Genomic DNA, 21,817 nt, shown 5'->3' with positions numbered 1-21,817 from the left:
AAAAATGGGCTTTAGAAATACCAGAATTATCCAGCTTTCCTTCAACAGGCCGCATTATATCTCTCAAATGCACAAAGCAGTATCAATGTTGGCAAAGAGACTGAGAGACCATTGGTCTTCCAACAGCAGATTTCCATTTTATAGAGCCAGGGAACTATCCTGTGTAATCAGAAGGGGAAAAAAAGATACCTGAATGCAGGTGGATACATGCGCAACGTTTCTGCAATCACCATGTCCAGATAAGGGAGCTCTTGTACATTTTGGAAATCAGGGACCATCTGAAAGGGCAGGACAAAAGGAACAATTACGTTTTCTCACATGTAAGTGCCAAACTCATCTCAGATTAGCTTTTAAATCATCTATTTTTTTACTGGGCATCTTTCCTGTAGAAGAACTCGATGTCTCATCTAAAACAGTAAATGATAAAATTATACAAAAATGTGGGCAGTAATTAAATGTGTGTGTAGCATTCCTTTCATCATTAAAACGCTTTGGTGCATAGCCCAGCTGAAGGTATAATAATAAATCAACTTGCTAGGAAGTATTAAAAGCAGGTCATTACAGAGAGCATCAAGAGCTATAACAGAGCTATTGTTTTACATGTGTACCAAAATCTGAACAGGACCCTTGTTTCTTCCCAAGGGCAAGAGCACAGCTCACACTTTGATCACAAGAAACAGCAAGTCCTTCAGTACCTCTTGTTAATGTTGGAACCACCACTCTGCACTTTCCCAGCTACAGAAATAAAGCAAAGTGCTGGTGCTGTGATGCCTGTGGAGGGGTGGAGCAGGCTCCGGAAGACGCTGGAACCCCGATGAGGAACATCACACAGTGGTAAATTGCTCTGCCAGGAAGTGAGGTGCTCACATCCCACCTGGCAGGACTGCAGTAGTGCCTGAGCAGAGAAGACTGTTTCCTCCAGCCCTTGCTTAATGCTGCTTAATTTTTCACAATGGTCAGTGCCTGAGCCCATGTCTCCACAATCCTACAAAGACATCCAGCCCTTGACAAGGACTGCTGGGCGCTAAAACCCCAGCAGGGCTGTAGCTCAGAAGACTTTGCCCTTTGACTGGCAACAAACAGATGACAAGAGACACCAAAGAGCAGCACCGACACGACTCAGCACATCGATAAATGGAATTTCTTCCACCGTTACCTTCCTTGGAAAAAGGACATCTTCCCTGTTGTATTCAGTGCTCTCAGCAGAGGGCAGCCAAAGAACATTGAATAACCTCATCAGGAAAGTAGAGTTTTGTTTTAAATTAGAGCATCTCCTAAAGACTGACACAGAGTAAATTGGAGAAAAGCATAGACGTCAGACTAGACTAAACCTTTTATGAAGATTTGAGGCCCCGGCCGTTCGCAAAGGGGACTGGATTCCATCCTTCCTTTATTTACTACAGCACTTTTCATGTATAATGCATATTTTATTGAATTTTCATGCAAAAACATATGGTACATACTGAAAATACTAAGCAGAGAACAACTCCAGATGGTACACAGAAAAGGCATACAATAGAACAAGGATACCTTGCTGGATTAGGGTATCCCACTTATTCAGCACTAAGCCACCATGCACCGTTTCACATCAACTGATCTTTTCTAGGAAGGAAATAGATACATTCTATTATCCCCATTTTTTGGCTCAGGAAAGAAAAGCAGAAGCAGAGAAAGTAATTTGCACAGGCTGAGTAGAACCAGTGTGTGTGCTTCTCTCTCAGGGGAAAAGATGCAACTCAGCTTGTCAATAGATGAAGTATTTTGTCAGTATATGACAAATATTATCAATACAGGAGGTGTGACTGCACTGACAGCCTTTCAGGCTGCTTTTTATCTTGTAGTAGTGCCTGCTAACTCAAACCTTTGGCTTAGATCTGTGGTTATCAGACAAAGGACTAGGAGCCTAAAAGCCACATGAGAACCATGGTGTGAGGAGCAGTGCTCCAATAATTCCAGGAGCTAAAACCAAAGCTAGGAGAATGATTTTATCACCCTTGTTTTGCAGAAAGGTATCCAAGGGCTGACTAATTTTGTAGGGGAAATCAGCAGCAGAGGCTGGAAATGTAGTGTCAAATTTCAGATCTTCATGGCACAACTCCCTTTCTCCATGCCCACAGAGGTGCTCCACTCTTCAATGCAAATGCGCTCTGTGGTGTGAATTCTGGTATTTTTTCTGCCAGTTTTAAATTATCTTTCACAACTTTCCCCTCTCCTTTTTATACTCCTCTCCTGCATCTCTTTGAATCCTGAGTCAGCATCTGAGTCCCGTTCCTGCAATCCCTCCTGATTTCATGGACAGACTGGCTGGTAGAAGAGTCCAGGCTCAGAGAAAATGAGTGGTGGAGCCAAGAGCACACCAAGATGTGTTTGATTCTCTGAACCATGCTCTTTCCACTGAGCCTTTCTGTCTCTCTCATAATCCCTCTACTTACTTCTGGAGTCAATAATTAGGATAATTATATAGTAACCTGATATAATAAGTAGCCACTAAATCAAACCATACATCAACGAATAATATAACACTAAATTATTGGAGCTTTGATTTGCTCTTTCAAATAGCTTCTATACCTTCAGGGGATTAGCAGTTTAGAAAACAAAACAAAGGTGTAAAAACAGCTGATTTTCCTTAGAAGAAAATTCCTTTTGCTTACATAAAGAAGTAGGGGTCAGTCGAATGGCAGCAGAGTGAGCTCTGCTATCATGAGAATGGCAGACACATCAGTCATTTCCTACATCTGATGCAACTTAATTATTGGCACTTCTATGCTTTTAGCATCAAAGTAGCTGGACCTAATTTAGTAATTGTTTGCAAGGTCTGACCTGCAGCTGTGTAAAGTACATACAAGCTGAGCATCTCTGTTTAGGAAGGACAGTTTGTTGCTTTTCTTTTCTCTTTCAAAGAAAATATTTTCCATTTGTTTTTCCACTCCCTCTCTTAAAAATATTCCTTTAGCCAAGCACATTTCAAAGGAACGTAAATATGCTTTTCTCCCTAAATGTCCCTATTTATATCTATCAACTGCTGGCAGGTTTGCTGGGGTGAGGGTGATGTTGTACAAACATGCCACTTTAACCCCCTGAAAAAAAAAAAAAGTCTAAATTGCCTTGTACTCAAGATGAGGTGTTTTTTTTCACTAAGAAAGATTCCTGTCTTTACCAAGAAGAGATGGGGGGTGTGAGGGAGGATTCCACATAATAAAACATCCCGTATTTTAATTTTGCAGCTACTGCTTTGCACAGCAGTTTTTCTTACACCTTGCACAGCCTTGTAGTGTCTTTTCCAGTTGATGTGGAAGTAAATGGCCATGTAACACCTTGTGGCATTTCTCTGCATGCATGTTTCCCCAGTTTGGTTTCTGGAGGTGAGGTGGTACACCCTTACCAATCCCAGACTATTCAATCACTTCTGGCATCTAGTTTGGCCACAGACTCTCCTGTATGATTGACAGACAATCACAAGCCTCCATTACTTACAAAAAGATGGGAAATTAATTCTTCCACCCACAGAGTACCCTGAGGTAAAATACCAGCAGTGATTATAAAATTGCCTATGTGCTACAAGGATGACGCGTGTTTTAATCCCCATATAAACTCCAAGAGAGATAACTACCTTCAGATCCACCTCTGCTTTTCAGTATTGGTTTTAGCATTTTCTAGGCAGGCAAACCTATTTTTTACCACCGCCCTCAGTTAACTTTTAATTCCTCAATGAACAGCAAGGGAATCCAAGTGCTGACAGGAGCAGTCTGGCCAATCACTCTGCTGCAGTTTGAGATGTTACTGTTCCCAGTTGCTGGCTCTTCTCTGCTGGCTGTGGTTGGTGTCACCACCGCCAAGTCAGCAGAAGGGAACATATGCCTGCACCTCAGATGCTTCCATACAATGTCCAGCATGAACCCAGCTTCAGTGACAGCTCAAGACGAGACTCTAACTTTTCCCCAAAGCAGCTGATGATCATGCTCCTCTACTGCCTCTGTTTTGAGAATGGTAATTCGAGGTACACCTCAGCGAATAAGAGATTTCCACTTATCCTATTGGCCACGGTCTAGTGACGTTCAGCATCCAGAAAGGAAAAAAAATCAGAAAAAATTTTGTGCAGCTGACAGTGTGATGTGCACCTGAAATCAATTTAGAAGCAGCAAAGCCTGTTGAGACCACATTCCTCGCAAGGAGCACTGCTGACTCATGGCCTGATACTGAACCAGCTGAGGTTTCTGAGAAATTGCAATCCAAATCCAATGGCTCATGGGCAGGTGTGGCTGTGACAAAGTCCAGGTCAGAGAGATGACATGAAGATCTGCTTAAGCACAGATGCAGATCCATAAGTTATCTGTGTATGCATAGCTACACAGCCCACGTGGGCTCTCCCCCAAAATACAGAAGTTGGATAGCAAAATAGGAGTCAAAAAAAAAAAGCCAGCATCACCCCCAGTTACTCTCAACCCACTACCTTTCAAATTGCCAAACAGGTTACTCAGACCACAGCCATTCACAATCAGGTCGATAATGTTTCTTGATCAAAGGGATCAAAAGTTGCTGATAAATCAAAGAATCTGCCTGTGGTTTTGACCTCTCTTTGGTCACCTCTAGGAGTTGCTCATACTCTGAGAGAACTTGAGCCTCTCTGTCTCCCTCGGCCTCAGAGAGGGGGAAGAAATGCAAGGATGTGAAGAACAAGAAAGTCAAATTAGGGTCACCCCATGACAACTTTGCCAACTATCCTATCAGAAAAGGAAAGGTTAGAGACTGGACTGCATTCAAAATGCAGATCAATGAAAATAAGGGGTGGAATCGTTTAACAGGAATCTATCTTTAACTTGCTTAAAGAAAGCTTGTCTCTGTTTGACCACTTCTATGACAACATGCTGGAACCCCTGTAAACCACCAAACTAAAGCCTCCCTACAACCTCAGGCAGCAGGACAGGGACAAAGTTCATGAAATAAGATTTCTTAGCTTTATCCCCAGAACTTGGACGGAACACTTAAAAAATGCTAAAGGCAGTCCTCATGCAAGACTTACTGCAAATTCTCCCTCCCTGTTGTCTGCACCTGCCAGGTGAGATGTACCTCTGAGCCAAGGCACCAGGCAGAGCCAGCCCATGCTGCTCAGGAAACAGGACCCTGAAGCTCCTGAGTCCCACTCACTCTGGGAGACAGATCACGGCCTTAAGCTAGAGAAAAGCCTGCCTAAAATCACCAAGTGTCTGTTGGCCACTTCCAGTAACAGAGGCCTACAGACACTTCTAGCAAAATATTAAGTTCTTGACTACAGAATCAAGGACAAGGTTCAGGAATAAAAAAATAGAATGGCAAGCCTGATTTCCAGATTGCCTGACTTCCCAGATAAAGAGACTTTCTGAGCTGCTTAGCACCTCTCAGATCCTTAGAGCACACCTTGATAGCACTAGAGCCTCTGCCATCAGCATTGTGCCTTCTCACATGCTCTCAGAAATCAACATTAAAGTTCTCAGCTCTGTGCCCTCTTGCATCTTTTCCCAGAAGCAAGAAAAAGCTACCCAAAACATGAACTCCCAAGATTTCCATTTATTTCTTTATTCCATGTGGGTTACCTGCCACCTCTTTTATCTGCTTGGGCTGCTATTCAAATGGAATATTGTTAGGCTCTGACCCCCACCCCTGGTGGCTGCTCATTGGGTTTGACAAAGTTATTTTGTTCATTGAGGCACATCTCAAGATGTGACAACATTCACTGCTTCAGACACCTCAAACAAATTCCTCCCAGCTCCTCCTAAAAACTGTGAATGCCAGACAAATTTAGTCTTACAGCTTTTTGTTCAAACCACCTACCAGTCACCCTCATCTGTAACTGCACCTGGCTCTGGTTCACTACCATGCAAGTCAACTGACCATACTCAGAGGAAGGTGCTGATTTGCAGGCTGAGTGCAGAGAGGGTGGGAAAAGCTGGCACATCAGTTTCACACTGATAACCACATTACACACAGACCTCGCAGCCAAATTCTCCCCATCACTTTGGTGCGAATCCACGCCACTCCTTGGGGCTGTATCAGTGTAAGGGAGAGGAAAATGCAGCTCTAAGGATGTACCAAATAGTGCTGGGGAAAGAGCCAGAGGTATAAGGTTACACCAGTGTCAATGTACTTTAACGTTACTTTGCTTTTCGAATCAAAGAATTCAGCTCCTCACAGAAGACAGACCTGCACCACCTCCAGTAGCTTCCACAGTGCTAAAACAAGGTCTTTGTAGCACCACTGATCACAAGGAGACTTCTGTGAGATAAAATACTTCCTGAAACTGAACAGTGTCCCAAAGCCAAACAGATAAACATAAAAGCTGCAACCAAAACAGTCAGAAATTCTCTTCCACCTACATTACTACTGACACATGGTAAACAGCAAGAACAGAACGCATGCCATCAGGTAGAAGATCAAGAAAAAAGATAGTCAGGAAAAAATAAGCAAATCTCTAAGGAAAGACTTTATGAGGCAAGCTACCAACAAAAAGAAAGGAGAAAACAATCTGCTTCTATTTAGGTTTTGTAAATTTGTCAACTTCATCTAGTCCCAGATTGCCAAGAGAAGTGTGTGCCCTCAAATGAAAATTGATTAAATAACTCTAAGTGAGACTGGGTGCCTGGGGGTGCTCTGCTGTCACAAAGGAAGGTGCAGCTCCCATACTGTCAGGCCAGGCAGTGTTTTGTACAAAAGTACCCTCACTATGCTAATTTTTATTATTTTACTTTGGCTCTGTGGGGAAAAGTAGCTCCCCTCTAGAAGTGGCTCCCTACCCATATGCAATGCATGCCTTGCTCCAGCTATTTGTGATGTGGTATAATCCCTGCTCATGCATTGCAGCAGGCTAAGATCATCAGAGGCACAGAGGCTGCCTCTTTCTCGCCTCCTTAAAAACCACTCAGCCCCCAGGAAATCCGCCCCGGGTTCTCTCCACAGCCCACCGAGGCTCGAAAGTCTCTCTTTCTACACTTGTCTGACACAATCAAAATTTCTACTTGGGTGGCAGAAATGCTGAATGGTGAAGGATCCCAGTGGGAGGGAAGCAAGGAGGAAATTAAACAGGAGAAAGGACTGCCAGAGGCCCAAAAGGCTGAGAAAGAGAATTATAAAACTGGGGTAGGTCTGTCCGAAGGGCATGTCACCAGTCCAAAGCACATTAACCACTGAAGTTCGTGCAAGACTTAATCCTTCTTGCTACAGAAGTGTCCCTTGATGGTTGCTGCAGATCTGCAGGAATAAAGAGGAGGGATTTTTTTTTTCCCTCTCAGTAGACATTCATGGTATCACATAAGAGCCAGATGATTTAATTTAATCATTCCTGCTCCAGCTGGTATTTTCTGTATGGAGGTGACAGTGCTTTAAATTAGGGCCTTGCATATAAAAGGCCTGTGTGTTTAGTTTAATCAAATGTTCATTTCCTCACGTTATGTTTATATTAAAAGACATCAGCATGAATTTTCATGCTGCAAATAGAGGTTATCTTATGGTCTACGTGCTGAGGTTGTCTTTGGTTGTTCTCCATCTCTATGGCTGCCTTGCGGACTGAGAGGTGTCTCAGCCCCGGGCGTGCATTTAGGGAAATATGCTCTGGAAAGCACAGTCCAACCTATGAGGAGATCAGAGCTTTACACAAAATAAATGATTTCTGTAATTTGCCCTTCTTGAGCCAGTCTCTGCTTAAGTCACTGGCTTCAGCAACTGCTGGATGAGACCTTTTCTGACTTAGTAAACAGGAAAACATTTGTAGCAGAGAAACAGCAAAATTCTCTCATCACTCAGCATAATTATTATTTGTTCTGACAAGGGCAGGTCAGTTTTAATACCATACAACATTTATGCAGTGCCTAATGCCTTGGAAACATCTAACGTACATTAGGTGCAGTATGACAATAATAAGAATTTGCCTTTCCATGGTTGTTTTTCCCCTGAGGTTCACGAAGTGTTTAGCAAACATTAATTAGTTGGTCATCTTCCAAATGCATGTGTGAGGTGCTCCTGGTAAATAATCCCTCCCCTACACACAAGGGGCCAGCAGGGGTGCTGAAGACTGAGACCATCACTTTACAGCCTTAAGAGCTGAGCATGCACCAGCTCAAGGCTTCGTAACTAGCCTGAATTTTATTTTTCAGCCTCAGTGTGACTCCTGTTCATAAATTAGCAAATACTGCTCTGAATGCAGTAGACTTAAAGTGGCCAAAAAAGAAAGAAATCCATTGCACAGCATTTAAACAGGACTTAAACAAAAAGGAGCTTTGTTTGCTTTCAGCTGCCAAAATCATAACTCAAGGTTCAGCCTGTCCTTGAGAAACTGATGGTACTAAAAATATGGAAGGTAAAGAAGTGCTTCTGGTGCCAAAGCTCCAATTCCTCACTGTAGTCTTCTGTACCTCCTATCTAATACAGATAAAATTTACTGGTAAAAGCCACATCCATTCCTAGCTCCAAATTTTAGCATGTGGCCTTTCTACAAGGCACAAAGGAAAAGTTTGTTGTTGTTGAAACTTCTCACAGTTTAACTGAAAATATGAAAAAATGGACAAAGAAAGGGCAAAAAAGTATTTTTCTAACCAGTAAAGCTATTCAGTGCCTTTTCTTCTTTTGCTCCCTCTGGAAAGCTCTGGCTACTGCCTTGGGTACAACCAAGCAATTTACAACTGGTAAGTGAAAAAAATTGATAGCACTTGAAATGGCTTTCTGTTTTCTTCCTCCAATGCATGAAGAAGATCTCTGAAAAAAACAACATGACTTGCACTACCCTAAGCTCAGTGGGGAGCTGGCTGTGAGCAGGGGTGTCTGTTACCCTGACAGTAACCTACGACAAACTTCTCCAGATATTCAGATAAAGCTGTCTGCAAAGAATCCTGGCAGATGCCTATTCAAGGATCTCTCTCCTTTTATTCCCTGACCTCCATCTGGGAACACAGACATTTCCCTAAGCCTGCTCACGCTCAGATTTAGTGAAACCATCGTGGTGTCATGTTCTGGCGCTGTTTTGTGTCTTTGCCCTCCTCTAGCCTTTGTAGACCAGCATGGCACGACTGTCCATCTGTTTATGATTTACTTCTCACAATGACTTGGTCCTGATTACACTGATAAGCACAGTAGGTTATTTGAATGCCAACTGGACCTCTGTAATGACACTCAAGCTGTACCCAAGTTATGGGAATATTTCTAGTCAAAAAAAGGCCAGTGGAAAACTCCACTGGATCCTCCCCAAGGAGAGCCTTCCTGTCCTTAAGCCCAGGAAATAAAACAAAACAAAAAAAAATTTATCTGGCATTCTTTTGCAGTTATAAGTGTCCAAGTGAGCCACAAAAACTGAAGAGAAAAGAAAAGGAACTGAGGCCTGGGCCCTTCTGACATTTGACGATACATATTTGAGAAGAGATTATAAAGAACAGTATTCAGTTCAGGGAGGCACATGTTTCATGGTCTCCCTTAGCACAGACATGAGTCCCTGAGTTAGAGGACCTACCCCCACGTGCAGGAGCTGAGGGCAGAGCCTGGAAGGTGCAGCTGCTTTGGGGGGCACTGTGCAGTGCCAGGGGTAGGAAAGCCCTCCCTCGTGCGCTGACTCGCCGGCCCTCGTGAGCGCGTGGAACCAAGGGGAACAAAAGCACAAAGAGCTGCAGGATGGAGTCACAGGGTCAGCAGTGAGAAAATACAGAATGCATTTGTAGTCTGAACAAGGTCATTTCCAGCATGTTTTAGGATGATATAAGGCTTTACAGGGAAGGCAAATGGAAAGTATTGCTCACGATTTCTTCTGCTTTATGAGTAAGCTGCTTTGGCCTTTATTTATTTATTACCTCACAGTCCCACAACGGTCCTGGTGTGAAGACCAATTTGCTGTTCTTTCTCTCTTGCTTCTCAAAGATACTTTTGCTTCTTGAACCTGACCCTTTCCTGTCGCAATGCTTGGCCACATCACTCATTTACCTCTGTATTTCCAAGAATACCCTTATTTTTAAAATTTGCAACACCTCACTTCTGTGCTGCCACTTCACTTATGGCCATGCTACTTTTATGCCCAGTATTTTATCCTTTATTCATATTTTTCAAAGCTCAAAAGCATCAAGTCTCAAAAGTTCTGGGGTACAGAGGAACCTGGCCAACACAGTGGCACCCAGCTGGGTTTAAGCCAGCCCTGACAGGGAGGCCACTTGATTCAGACACCATGAGCCACAAAGGTGGCACCCATAAACGGACACGTTTGATAGAATCATTCAACACAAAAGACTGCTTTTAAGCCAGAAAAGTGCATAAAACGTAGTGTTCTGCAGGGGGTTCACTAGCAATTTTACCTATATAAAATACCTAATAAAGGATAGTATACTCTGCCTTTTTATCATGAATTGAGGCACAAAGAACTGTAGATACCTATAGATGGGCTAATTTGTGGGGAGGGATTTTTCTGAGTACCAAGACGAAACACAGCTGTAGGTTTTTTCTTTAAAGGACCTGTCACGTACATGAGAGCAGCTAGCATATTACCAGTCCTGATAGCTCAAACATTATGAGCAAGGCCCCAACACACTTTGAAATTGGCTGGAAAACACATGAGATTTATGACAAATAACAGTATTTTGAACTTCATGTGCCTTCTGGCTTCTGAACTGGGACTCACGTTTTCAGTCTTACCTCTTCAACCATAAACCTTTTTTCCTTTTTCTTTACTGGTTATCTTTTGTTTTAGTAATGAAATATGAGATTCTGGTTATACACCTGACTTCAGTGTTGAGTGATTTGAGAGAATACAAAACAAACAACAGAGGCTTGCAGCCTGATGCCAGGATGCTGGTAATATTCCATTTACTAAGCACCATGAGCCATCTCTGCCTGCCCTTTGGCCATCTGCTGCTAAGACTCAGCTAGAATCATGCAGACTTTTTTAAAAAGAAAGAAAAAAATCTACAACACCAGGAACTTCGTGTGAATAAACATCAGACAAGCATGAGCTGCCCCTCAGAGTACCCACAGTACAGTCGCACACATTTTGGGGGTGCGTGAGGGGCATTACTACAAGAGGGACTCAAGAATTAATCATCCAACCCCCTTTTGAAAATGCCAGACTTAGTACCTTGGCAAAGCTTGACACAGAAGGAAATTGAAGCATGCAGACAAAGTAATTGGGGGGGGAAACTGAGCAGAGTTTATATATAGCATTTTGTTTCTGCAGAGTACTAGGGGGGAGGTGGGGAAGGGAGGAAGTGAGGGGGAGAGAGGGAAAAGAAAGATAAATTTTGGTTGTTACTGTCAGTTGAAGATCCACTTATCTGTGGCAGAAGCCCAGACAGCTGTGTGACTCTAAATGAAGAAATTCAATTAAAAAGTAAAAAAAAAAAAAAAAAAAAAAAAAAAAAAAAAAAAAAAAAAAAAAAAAAAAAAAATTAGCAGGAAAAAAATACCAAAACAGGACTTCTTGCTTCTCACACCTACCCTGATGCATAGAGACTATGTGATGGATGAAGGGTGCTTATTATGTCTTTGACTTTTACATGCATAAAGAAATCTACAATACTCTCTAGTGAATCAGGATGATCAAAAAGCCAATGGCATGTTGCTGCTATTCCAACTTTGCTGATCTGGTTTAAACCACACCATGCCACATTTTTGCAGCCCAAGTCATAGCCCCAGTCATATAATACCTGTTTCACACTAAACAAAAAAAACCCAAAACCAAACCAAACCAAACCAAAAAAAACCCAACGAAACCAAACAAACAACAAACAAACAAACAAAACCACAACCACCCAAAAACCCCAAAACAACAACCAAAAAAACCTGGAGGAAACTTGGCTCTATTATGCAATAAAAGACTTTGGAAAGCAGGTTACTTGGGATTATATTCTGCCAGACCTACACCTTTCATAAGAAACATGCAAATAAAAACTGTGAGTGGATGTGATCCTCTCTTGCACCCTTGCATACTTTGACCTGCCTTCTGCTAGCACAACTTAGAGCAACCTCAAAGCTTTTCCTGCCTCAGCTCCCAAGGTATTTGCAACCCAGCTTGAAAGAGCCAGAGCATCTTGCACTTCTGCCCATACCCACAGCTGTTGCTAACACATTCGCTTCCTATTTCACATTATGGCACAGTAAGAGAGTTTGGTATTAGTACTTTTGGCCTCTCTTCATGTGCATGGACGTGTGTGTACTTTCTGTAACACATCCACCTATTTGAAGTGGCATAAATACAACTAAATATATATATATATATTCTTCAAATCTCAGAAGATTCAGAGTGTCACTGCTGTGAAGTCAGAAAATTCATTCCAAGTCCTATTTATCTAGGTCACGATGTGGGAAGACTTTTTTTGTATTCTGCATATGCACGTCACCGCTCTTGCTGCTTGGTACTACACAGGCTGGGAGCTGAAGAGCCAGGGAAGATCACAGCTTGCTCCCTGCTTCCAGTGGACTAGATAGAAAATTCCTTTTTGTGTCCCTTATAATGGAGTCTTGTCTCATTTTTACCACAAGAGATGCTTTGGCTAGTATATTACAAACACCATACTGACAGTGCCTATATGTATCTCTGCCTGTGTGCCACATCACCACTGGCTCTTCTTTAAAGCAGAAGAGAAGAGCACCCTGCAAAGCAGGGGAAAAGTTAACAAAAGGCTTCATTTATCTCCAGCTGATATCAACATGACAGTGGGAAATGTGGGGTCAGATTCCAGGCATATTCTTGTGAGGGCAGGAGGAGTGAGGGGAGTAGCCCTTGTGTGGCAAAACCACAGGGCCTGCTAGCAGAAGGTCAAGTCCTGATGCAGCTTTCCAAGCAAATTTGGGGAAGTCTTTTCCTCTCCTCCACCACTCCTAATAAAACTTATAAATCCTGTGAATACTGATGGCATGCTCAGAGGACAGCAGCATATAATGCTTGTATTTAAAACCTGATCATTACATGGTACTAACAGCAAATCCCCTACTTTAAAAAAAAAGAAAGTACGTCACGAACAAGGTAAACCCTCGCAGGTAATACTGATATTATACAAAATACAGGTAAATCCTGAATGGAAAACAAAATTGTGGACAGACTACTAGAACAGAAATTTTACATTTTCCCTCTGTGTAAATAAAGAAGTGAACTCAACCCACCATCAAAGCTTTGGTCTACGGTGTGCTGGGGGAAAATGGTTGTAATGTGTGTTATACACTCACCCACACACCAGCAACAAACCAGCAAAGGAACGCACACTTTGCCTACCTTTGCATGGAAAAAATAGCTGCAATTTAAAGTTTAAGGGATCTGCACTCAGGATTTATCTAGCTATGATATCCTTAGGGTCCAAATGGAGGCTGGTATCCATGCAAATTCTGCCTGCTTCCTGCACCTCTGCCCTCTCGAATGATGAATTGGGAACTATGCAGGGAAACTACTGCTGTTATTAGACCTATGGAAGAGGAGCTGCACCAAAACTGCTCCCAGAACAGAAACCAGGATGTGTTCCTGCAGCCAGTGTCAGGATGTAGAAGGCAGGCTCGTGCTGCTCTCATGTCCCCTGCTCCCCAAAACCCAGAGGGTCAGCTCTTGGGACAAGGCAGTGCCACTCCACCATGTGCGGTGCTACCAACACATCTCTGCCCTGTCCTGGATGTTGCTTTCCTATTTGATTGTTTTTTCCATCATGCATTTCTTACTTCATTAAGGGGAGTTATTAATCTCATAGCCCAGGAGTGGTGGGGCTTCCCTTTAACCCAGCGGTGAGGGATGGAGCCAGCGTTTTGCTGTTGGAGCACTCCCTGCTCTCTCAGGCTCGTGTTCTGAGTGCTGTGCATGACCAGGCTCCACACAGGAAGCAACAGGCTCAGCTTGGTGGAAAATGAAAAGGACATAGACTCTTTTGTCAGCTTGACTTGGTCTTAATAATGTTTAAATATCTGAAGGTCACTAAATTAGAGTTCAGAAACTTGGCACAAAGGCCTTTCTCTAAGATTATCTAGGTTTGCTGAAGTAAGACAACAAAAGAGAATAAACCAAACTGAGCAAAACCAACAGCTGCTGCTGCTGAGATGTTATTCTTCTCATTAAGCCCATACCCTGAGCCTATAGAGGAGGCAGCACTTCCTGTCTCTCTTGCTGACAGTTCAGCATTAGAGCACAAAGGCAGGTCACTGTCCTTGGTGATACAGTAAACAAAGATAAGAGCTGAAAGCAACAGAATATTTTTTTAACCCTGATAATTCACTCAGTATGAATTCCATTGTGGAGAGATTTATTGTTTACTTAGAACTCCTCGAAAGAGCTCCTTGAGAATGTGTCGGACACAAAACACATTTCTGCTGAAAGCGCTGGCTAGGCTTGCTCAGGGCATCTGCTACTTGTCCCTGGATTCACGTGTGTGAAACGTTAGTGAACCTGCTGGAAAAATGCAGCCCCAAAACCTTTGCCCAGATCTGCCTGCTACCTGGGCTGGGAACTTAAACAGATGCCTTCAACGGGCAGTCATGCTCATGAAAATGCTTTGTCAAGACGCCAACAAAAAAGCGCATTGCTTTCCTTCTCCACTTGCAAATGTGTCTGCAGCAAAGCAGCACAAGAGTGGAAACCATTGGTATATTATCTGACACTCTTAATAGAAGAAGGATCAGTCTTCTCTCTGCCTGGCCCAGGTAAAATTCCCCATTGCCTTCCCCTCTCAGCTCATTTCCCCAAATGCAGACACGCCACACCACTACAGGGGGAGGCAGGAGCAGACATCATCACTGCCAACAGCAGAGACTGCCTTATCTTTTCTGTGTAATGGCTCAGGAGCTTAAATAAAACAAGAGTTTAAACATTTGCTGATTAGGAGAGCAGGGCATCAGATGAGAATTTGGGAATTTTGAGTGCTGCCACAGATTAGGACATTTAATCCTGCCATGGCCCCCCTTCCCACTTGGGAAGCAGAAATAAAACCACTCCTGCTACCTACCTGGGACCTCTGAAAAGTGCATTTGCTAGTCTTATCCCAGGAATAGCAGGTATATTTGCAAACTCAACCAGATTAGATTTAGGCAAACTGCCCTCCAGAAGAGCATAGTCAGGACTGGAGAGCACCCAGGGATTTCTCATGGTTAGTGCTGTACATTTGACCTTTCCCACCTTTTCACAGAATCTCTGGGTTTCAACAGAAACAGCAATCTCTTTTCAAGGAGGACACAAGAAGGTTTGTTGAAATGCTATTTTTCAACATGTGTTTACTGAAGACATCCTAGGATTGCTAGAGATGGATTACCTATAGCCTTGGGCTGTGCTATAAAGTGGATTGTGAGTTTAAAATGTTTCTTTTCCCTTTTCTGAAAGAACTGTAAGCTTAGCTGTGCTAAAGTTTCCAACAGCATTCTTGGGCTTAGCTTTTGTAAGCTGATTTCATGTCCAAAGCCTACATTAGTTCTTGTCTATTCTGACTAGCCCCTCTATACTTCTCTGAGCAATTAAGAACTCTCTTTAGTTCTCACAGCACTGTAACAGTCACAGGAGGTGCACATCCATATTCCTCTCGTGTTTTCAGATCACCACTACTCTTGCTCAGTGGGTACCAGTTGCTCTATTGCTTGCAGCAGGCGTGTACTTGCTCTTTTTCAGCTGTTCTCAGAACCTCTTTTTAGCAGCTCTCTTGCCAGATAATGTGGCAACTCAGAGTACAGAAGCAAGTTCTGTTATCTGTTCCAAGGGAAGTTTTTCCAGGAGCACTCAAAGATGCCAAAATCATGGAAGAGTTGTTTACAAAGGTCAGTACACACTGCACCAGCATGCCAACCAGCTTCTGATACTCAGGCCAGTCAGGGTTTATTAATGTAAGTAGTGGTTCTCATTGGTTGTAGGAACCTATTTTAATTGAACTCAGTCAGCCCACAAACAGAAACTGAGCGGCTGTGGAGTCCTGAAGAAAAGAGCAGTAAAATTCAGCCATTCCAATGTATTCTTGTGGACTCATGGAAAAGGATGTCATCACACACTGGGGATCTTATCTGCTGACTCCTCCTCATTTCATGTGCTTAAGATGAGACAGAGGCCCTGCACCCACGCACCTACAACTTGTGCTATCTGTACAGCATGTTTGTATTGATATGCCATCTGAGATACCTTAGAGCAATATGCACTGACTGGTACAACGGGGCTGGGCCTATGCTTCACTTTCAGAGCTGGAGGCAAGTTCAAGCAGAGTCTGCTAAAAGCATTTAATAATAAGCATAATAAATTAGGAAAACTCCACATCAGTACAAGCACAGTTTTACTGACCTCTTCCCCTGGACCTATTTATCCCAATACAGTGAGAAGAATAAACAGTATTACCAGGACACTTTTGCCAGGGAATTGTATCTATGTTATGGCATATCTCAATGCACATATACAATAACTAAAGCTGGTAACTAGTGCAGGTGGGAGACCCACACAGGATATCTGTCCTGTGTAAATGTGAGGCTGCTGAAAGCAGCAAACAACTTCACACCCAGATATGAATATAGAGTGCACAGTACACAAATAGGTAGGAGCCCTCACTATTGCCAAGAGGTATTGCTCCACCAGCATCTACCTGCTCTCATGGATCAGCATTTGAACATGTGCCCATGCCTTGTCTGCCATTCCTCAAAAAGAGCTCGTTTTTAAAAAGAAACAAAACTACAGGGCAACATCTGAAAAAAAAAAAAAACAACCAGTAAATGGATTGATATAATTTCTTTGACTTGGGTAAGTTGTAAGTCTATCTCCTCATAGGGGAGAAAAGCAATCAGCCCCCTTTCAAACAACGGTGACAGAGAAGAGCCACAGAGCACATTTCCTGATGGCAGACTTGCCTAATTTGGATAATAGACTGTTTTAGAATTTGTGTATCAGACAAGAAAGAAAATTCAAAAACAGTTTAAAGTCATCAAACTAAAAATGCTGGTACTGAAAAAAAATAGAAGTTACATTGATAGAAGTACTTTTATATTTGTATACCTCCACGTATGCTAAAAAGCTGCACGACATTAACTGCATTGGTTTCTAAGTTAATGTAGCTATCATCTCTAGCTATATGATGTGTATAGATAAGTATAGCTATATACACATGTGTACACCCACCCACATCCTGTTCTCCCTTCAACACCATACACAGAAATTCACTGTTCTTTTCTGTAAGACCAGCCATTTCTGGAATATGGAAAGGGCAATTTATATACAGTATTTTTCAACAAAGATCTAATTTAAAAACAAGACCAAAAAGAGCATAGATTATAAAAGCACCCATCCACACGGTATTGACTAAAGTTTTCTATCACAAGGCACTTCAGAAATAAGCATCAGAGTCCCACACCACGGTGTACAGTCACACAAACACATATGCGTGCACACATGCACACACAAAGGCAAGACTAACAGTTATTTGTATTTCCTACTTTGAGAGACAGGAAACCTCCCTTTGCATCTGCTTTTTTCTCACTAAGAGGAATAATTTTAATTACAGACACTTGGCAGGAAGCCAAGTTTGATTTTTTTTTTAATGACATCTGTCTAAGCATTTTTAAACTTCCTGCTCAATGTAACTTCCTTCATTTTATAGACCAACACCCAGTTACAGCAAAAAAGAGAAGGGAGTAGCAAATGATTTATTCATTTTTCATGTTAACTCTTATCAGGTATATCAAGCAGTTCATTGTTCTGAGAACTGATGGTACAGAAAGCAGATTTACAGGGGGAATTTAGGACTCAAGCAGTCTGGGAAAGGAAGAAAAAAAAAGAAAAATCATGCATGGAAAAAAACCAACACAGTTGTAACTTAACCCTAAAACAACTCAACGGTTCCCGTTTCACAGAGTGATTTTTCTCAGTTCGGCTCGGCTTTCTTTTCAGGGGGTGGGGGGAAGAGGGTTGAGAATGGGGTAAGAGTTAGGGCAACATTAAATACTTAAAAAATGAGGCATCAGGCTATGGATGCCAGTTAGGTCAGCTTGGCATCAGGCAATTTCTGCTGCATCAGTGAAGCTCCTCTAGGCTTGGGCAGTGCCAGAGAGGTTGAGTCTGGACTCAAAGTCCACATCCCAAGCTGGCACAGCCTCCTGCTTCAGTCAGGCGACTGGACAGGAACAAGGAATCCTGAGCACCTCCGACAAAACTGACTGCAGAAAAAGCAAACATTTCATTTTCAGATGCTGAGCATTGAGGCTGCCTTCCCTCCTTTTCCTTTCATTCTGTCATTACTCATGTCTCACAAGGCTGTATTGCACAGCTTGCTGTTTTCCTCCTGCACACGGAGCACTGCAGGAGGAGCTAAGAGGGCAGGAGGATGGGATGCAAGGACAGAAGCAAAGGTGGACGAGGTGGCAGGGAAGCCACCCTGCCAGTATTCACAGCTTTTGAGGTACCTCAGCCCTCCCCTGAGATTTAGCAGGGGACCACAGCTCTTGGGATAGGAGAAGGCTGAGGTCCAGGCTGCACTGGAGCAGAGTGCTGGACAGCTGGTGGGGAGCATGGAGATCCTTCTGGCCACCCATTCCCTGCTGTTGGAGCTCAAGCCACAGGCAGGTAGCCACACCTGGCTAGCAAAAGTCCCAGAGGGATGGGATTTATAACGCACACCAGAATGCAGCTGTGTCAGCTGTAAGAGTATCTGTCTTGTGCTTGCCCCACTGCTGGAACACAGGTAAGCCTAATGAATTGTTAATGCCTTGACACCAAAGCTGCATTTCCATTCTCTGCTCCAGACAACCTAGATTTTATTCTTTGGACTTACATGTTTTCTCGAGCAAGGTAAATCATCTTTCAGGATACATGAACAACATAAAACAAATGGCCTGGGAAAACTAAGTCTCCCTCCTGCCCTTTTTGCTCTGTGGAGATGTAACCTACAGCCACCGTGAAAACACTGTGAAAGTTTCCATGTGATTTTTAATTTCCTGATCCTGGCTGGAACCAGAACTGTGAATGCTGCAAGCCTCTGGAGGAAAAATTGGTATTGTCAGATTCTGCCCTAATTTTCCGAGATCCAGGAGTTTCGAAGAGTATCTCAGCTCTTTAAGTGTTTGGAGACCTCAGTCTCACAAGTGGCTGACTGCCTTCTGACTTGAGTCAACACAGCTGGAAAATGGAGGAAAAAAAACCCCAACCCTGAAACCTCACTGAAAACCAGATGTTGCTATTGAGCAGAGCTACTGTGTTAATAAAACACTAGCACCCCTGTGCTCCCTGAAACAAAATTAATAGCCCTAATAGATTTCCCAAACTATGCTTTATGCCAGAAAGAAAGCAGGAGATAATGTTTTTATGGCTTGAAGGGACTGTGGAGAGGTATGGTTTGGTGGTGGCACTGGGATTTTTCCCACAGTGTGGTGGGAAAGGTCTCTATTTTTAGGGAGGACAGGCTGTGTTTGCCATTTGGCAGGAAGCGATCAGGACCAGTGATTGCAACATTAGTGCTGGACATGAACGATGTGTCACAACACAGGGTTTGATACAGGGCAAAAATGTTGCTGACGTGTGCCCAGTGTTGTGTGCCACACAGTTTAAGCAGGGTCAGGAGTTTACGTGTACCCCTGGGGCATACACTGTTCTCCCAGTGGTACTCAAATTGTAGCTGTAAAAGAAAACATCTCCATGCTGTGGGCAGTAAAACAAAGTTTTCAGAGTTGTTTTGCTTAAAAAATAATGGAGTCTCTTTGCATACTCCAATCAAAGATATTTTCTATTGGCTATGAATGCCTCACAGGCTGTGTGATGTGATATGGTACATACATAGCTAAGCAGGAATGCAAGCAAGAACTGAAAAGCAACAGTGGTTTGTTTAAACACCCTGTTCCATCTCATCCAGCCACTATCCCATTATGAGCCACAGGGGGCCAGCTTTCTGAGGCCACCAAGATGTCAACAGCTGGAAAAAACGTTTGTTCAAATGCCCCTGGGGTTGCTCTGGAAGCAGTCACTGACATGACACCCACAGCCCTCTGCAGCAGAAGCAGCAGCGCTGATTTGTTAGCATGTGACTTGGAGTTGCTACATACTAGAGAAAGCTCATGACTGTGGAGGAAAATCTGACCTCTCTCCTTTCTATTGTGCACAGCATCCCTATCTTTTCTTCTCCCTTGGCACAGCGGATGAGGAGCAAAGACAAGGCCCACACTCCAAATGGGCACAGCTCACGTGCCTCAGGCCCTGCAGGAGTAGGCTCCTGTCGGTTTGGTGTGGACCACAAGCCAAGACAGAAATGGGGTTCACCCTCCACACTGCTTTGTTGTGATGGAGCCCCAAGCCCTAGCAGTGCTGACTGCTTAAAGCACTAATTTTAGGCTGAATCACTGATACGATTTAGACTACTATGAGCACCAGTGTCCTTAATCTGTGTGGGTGGTTTATGCTTAGCAACGATAGCAAAAGTAAAGCCAAATTAAAAGTGGAAATATGATGAGGTATTTCAAATGCAGGGATGTACATTATAAACATTTTGCTGAATGTATCCTGGGCTCTGGTGCTTAACAAAATAAAAATATGGCATCTTTCACCTAGTAATCTCCAGTCATTTTTTAAAAAACGGATGGGGAAGCTGACTCATGAAAAAGGTAAAATGTTCTGCGTAAGGTCACAGTCACAAATTCAGTGCTAGAAAAATCAGTTCCTTATGATAATTCCCTTGTTTTGTCACCAGATTATACTGGCTACAGTATACCTGAGCAATAAATTTGACTTTAAAAAACACAAGGGCATTAGCAAATTATAATTAAGCACACATTCTGCAATGAGATTAATTGTTTTTATAATAAGAAGCAGCAAAAACTACTGCCTATAAATTACACATTACAGGAGAGCATTACTCCTTCTTAGAGACAACAACAAATACTTTTGGCAGATTTTGAAGATACAGATGTGTGTATGCCTGTGCGTGTTTAGAATACAGTAAAAGCAATAACAGCCTGACTGCCCTCTCTGCTGTGCACCTTGATGGGGAAGATAAGTGATACTAGAATCAGGAAACACTTCAGGGCCTGACTTAATTCAAAAATACACAGTATTTTTTACATTAAGGCTGCTAAACATGTGAATTGTATTTCTTGGAGTGGATGATTTAAGCAGAAGCCCCAAAGAGGCACCAACTGTCTTTGATAACTGCACAAACTGCATTGACACTCAGCTATTGTTTCTTTGCAGTTGGATGCTGAATGCAAAATCAGCTATGACATACCGTATTCGTACTTTGAATGAGATGCCAGATTGAGGCAGCAGCCATAAATATTTTTTTTGGTGTTAAAGGCACTGAGCATGTAAAACTCTCATTCACATAGGTGGAGATTGCTGGTGGTTGGTCCCTTTAACAAACTTAAGCACCTATTTAGGTGCTTAAATATAGAGTTAGGGGACTAATTTTAGGTGACTGTGACTGAAAATACCACAACTAAATACTATTTGTGTAGGCTGATGCTGAAATACTACCACGATCTTTCGATAATGTCACAAAAAAGTAGGAGATATACTAAAATTATAATAATATGTTCTCTTCCCTAATGTCCTTTATCTGAAAATCTCAAACACCCATTAAGATAAATATAAGCATGCTCCATTTACCACATGAACAGCCTGTGGTCTTAGAGCAAGTCAGAAGTTAAGAAAGAAACAAGGAGCTCAAGTAATGTTAGCCAACTACCACTTCCCTTTCCCTCTCTGTTTAGAGGTGGAGGAATACCACGACTCTCAGCCTGATCCCTGTGGTCCTTCTGAGAAAACCAAGCATTGGAACAGGCTGCCCATGGAAGAGGTTGAGCCACCATCCATGGACATACTTAATAGATGTGGTACTTAGGGACATGGCTTGGTGGTACTTGGCAGTGTTAAGGTTACAGCTGGACTCAATGATCTTAAAGGTCT

General features: G+C 42.8%; 1 protein-coding gene across 3 annotated transcripts in view; it reads right to left on the bottom strand.

Annotated features, from left to right (window-relative positions):
• The window catches only part of TBXAS1 (thromboxane A synthase 1), a 238,149-nt gene that overhangs the window by 6,528 nt on the left and 209,804 nt on the right, over positions 1-21,817 (bottom strand). For all 3 annotated transcript variants that reach the window (XM_063395672.1, XM_063395673.1, XM_063395674.1), the window contains one exon: positions 190-278. In XM_063395672.1, the coding sequence (XP_063251742.1) occupies positions 190-278 (89 nt within the window). The remainder of the gene's footprint in view (positions 1-189; positions 279-21,817) is intronic.

The sequence above is a fragment of the Prinia subflava genome, chromosome 4, assembly GCF_021018805.1.
Source record: "Prinia subflava isolate CZ2003 ecotype Zambia chromosome 4, Cam_Psub_1.2, whole genome shotgun sequence".
Taxonomy (NCBI): domain Eukaryota; kingdom Metazoa; phylum Chordata; class Aves; order Passeriformes; family Cisticolidae; genus Prinia; species Prinia subflava.
Note: the sequence above shows the minus strand (reverse complement) of the source record. Positions and strands in the feature narration are given on the sequence as shown.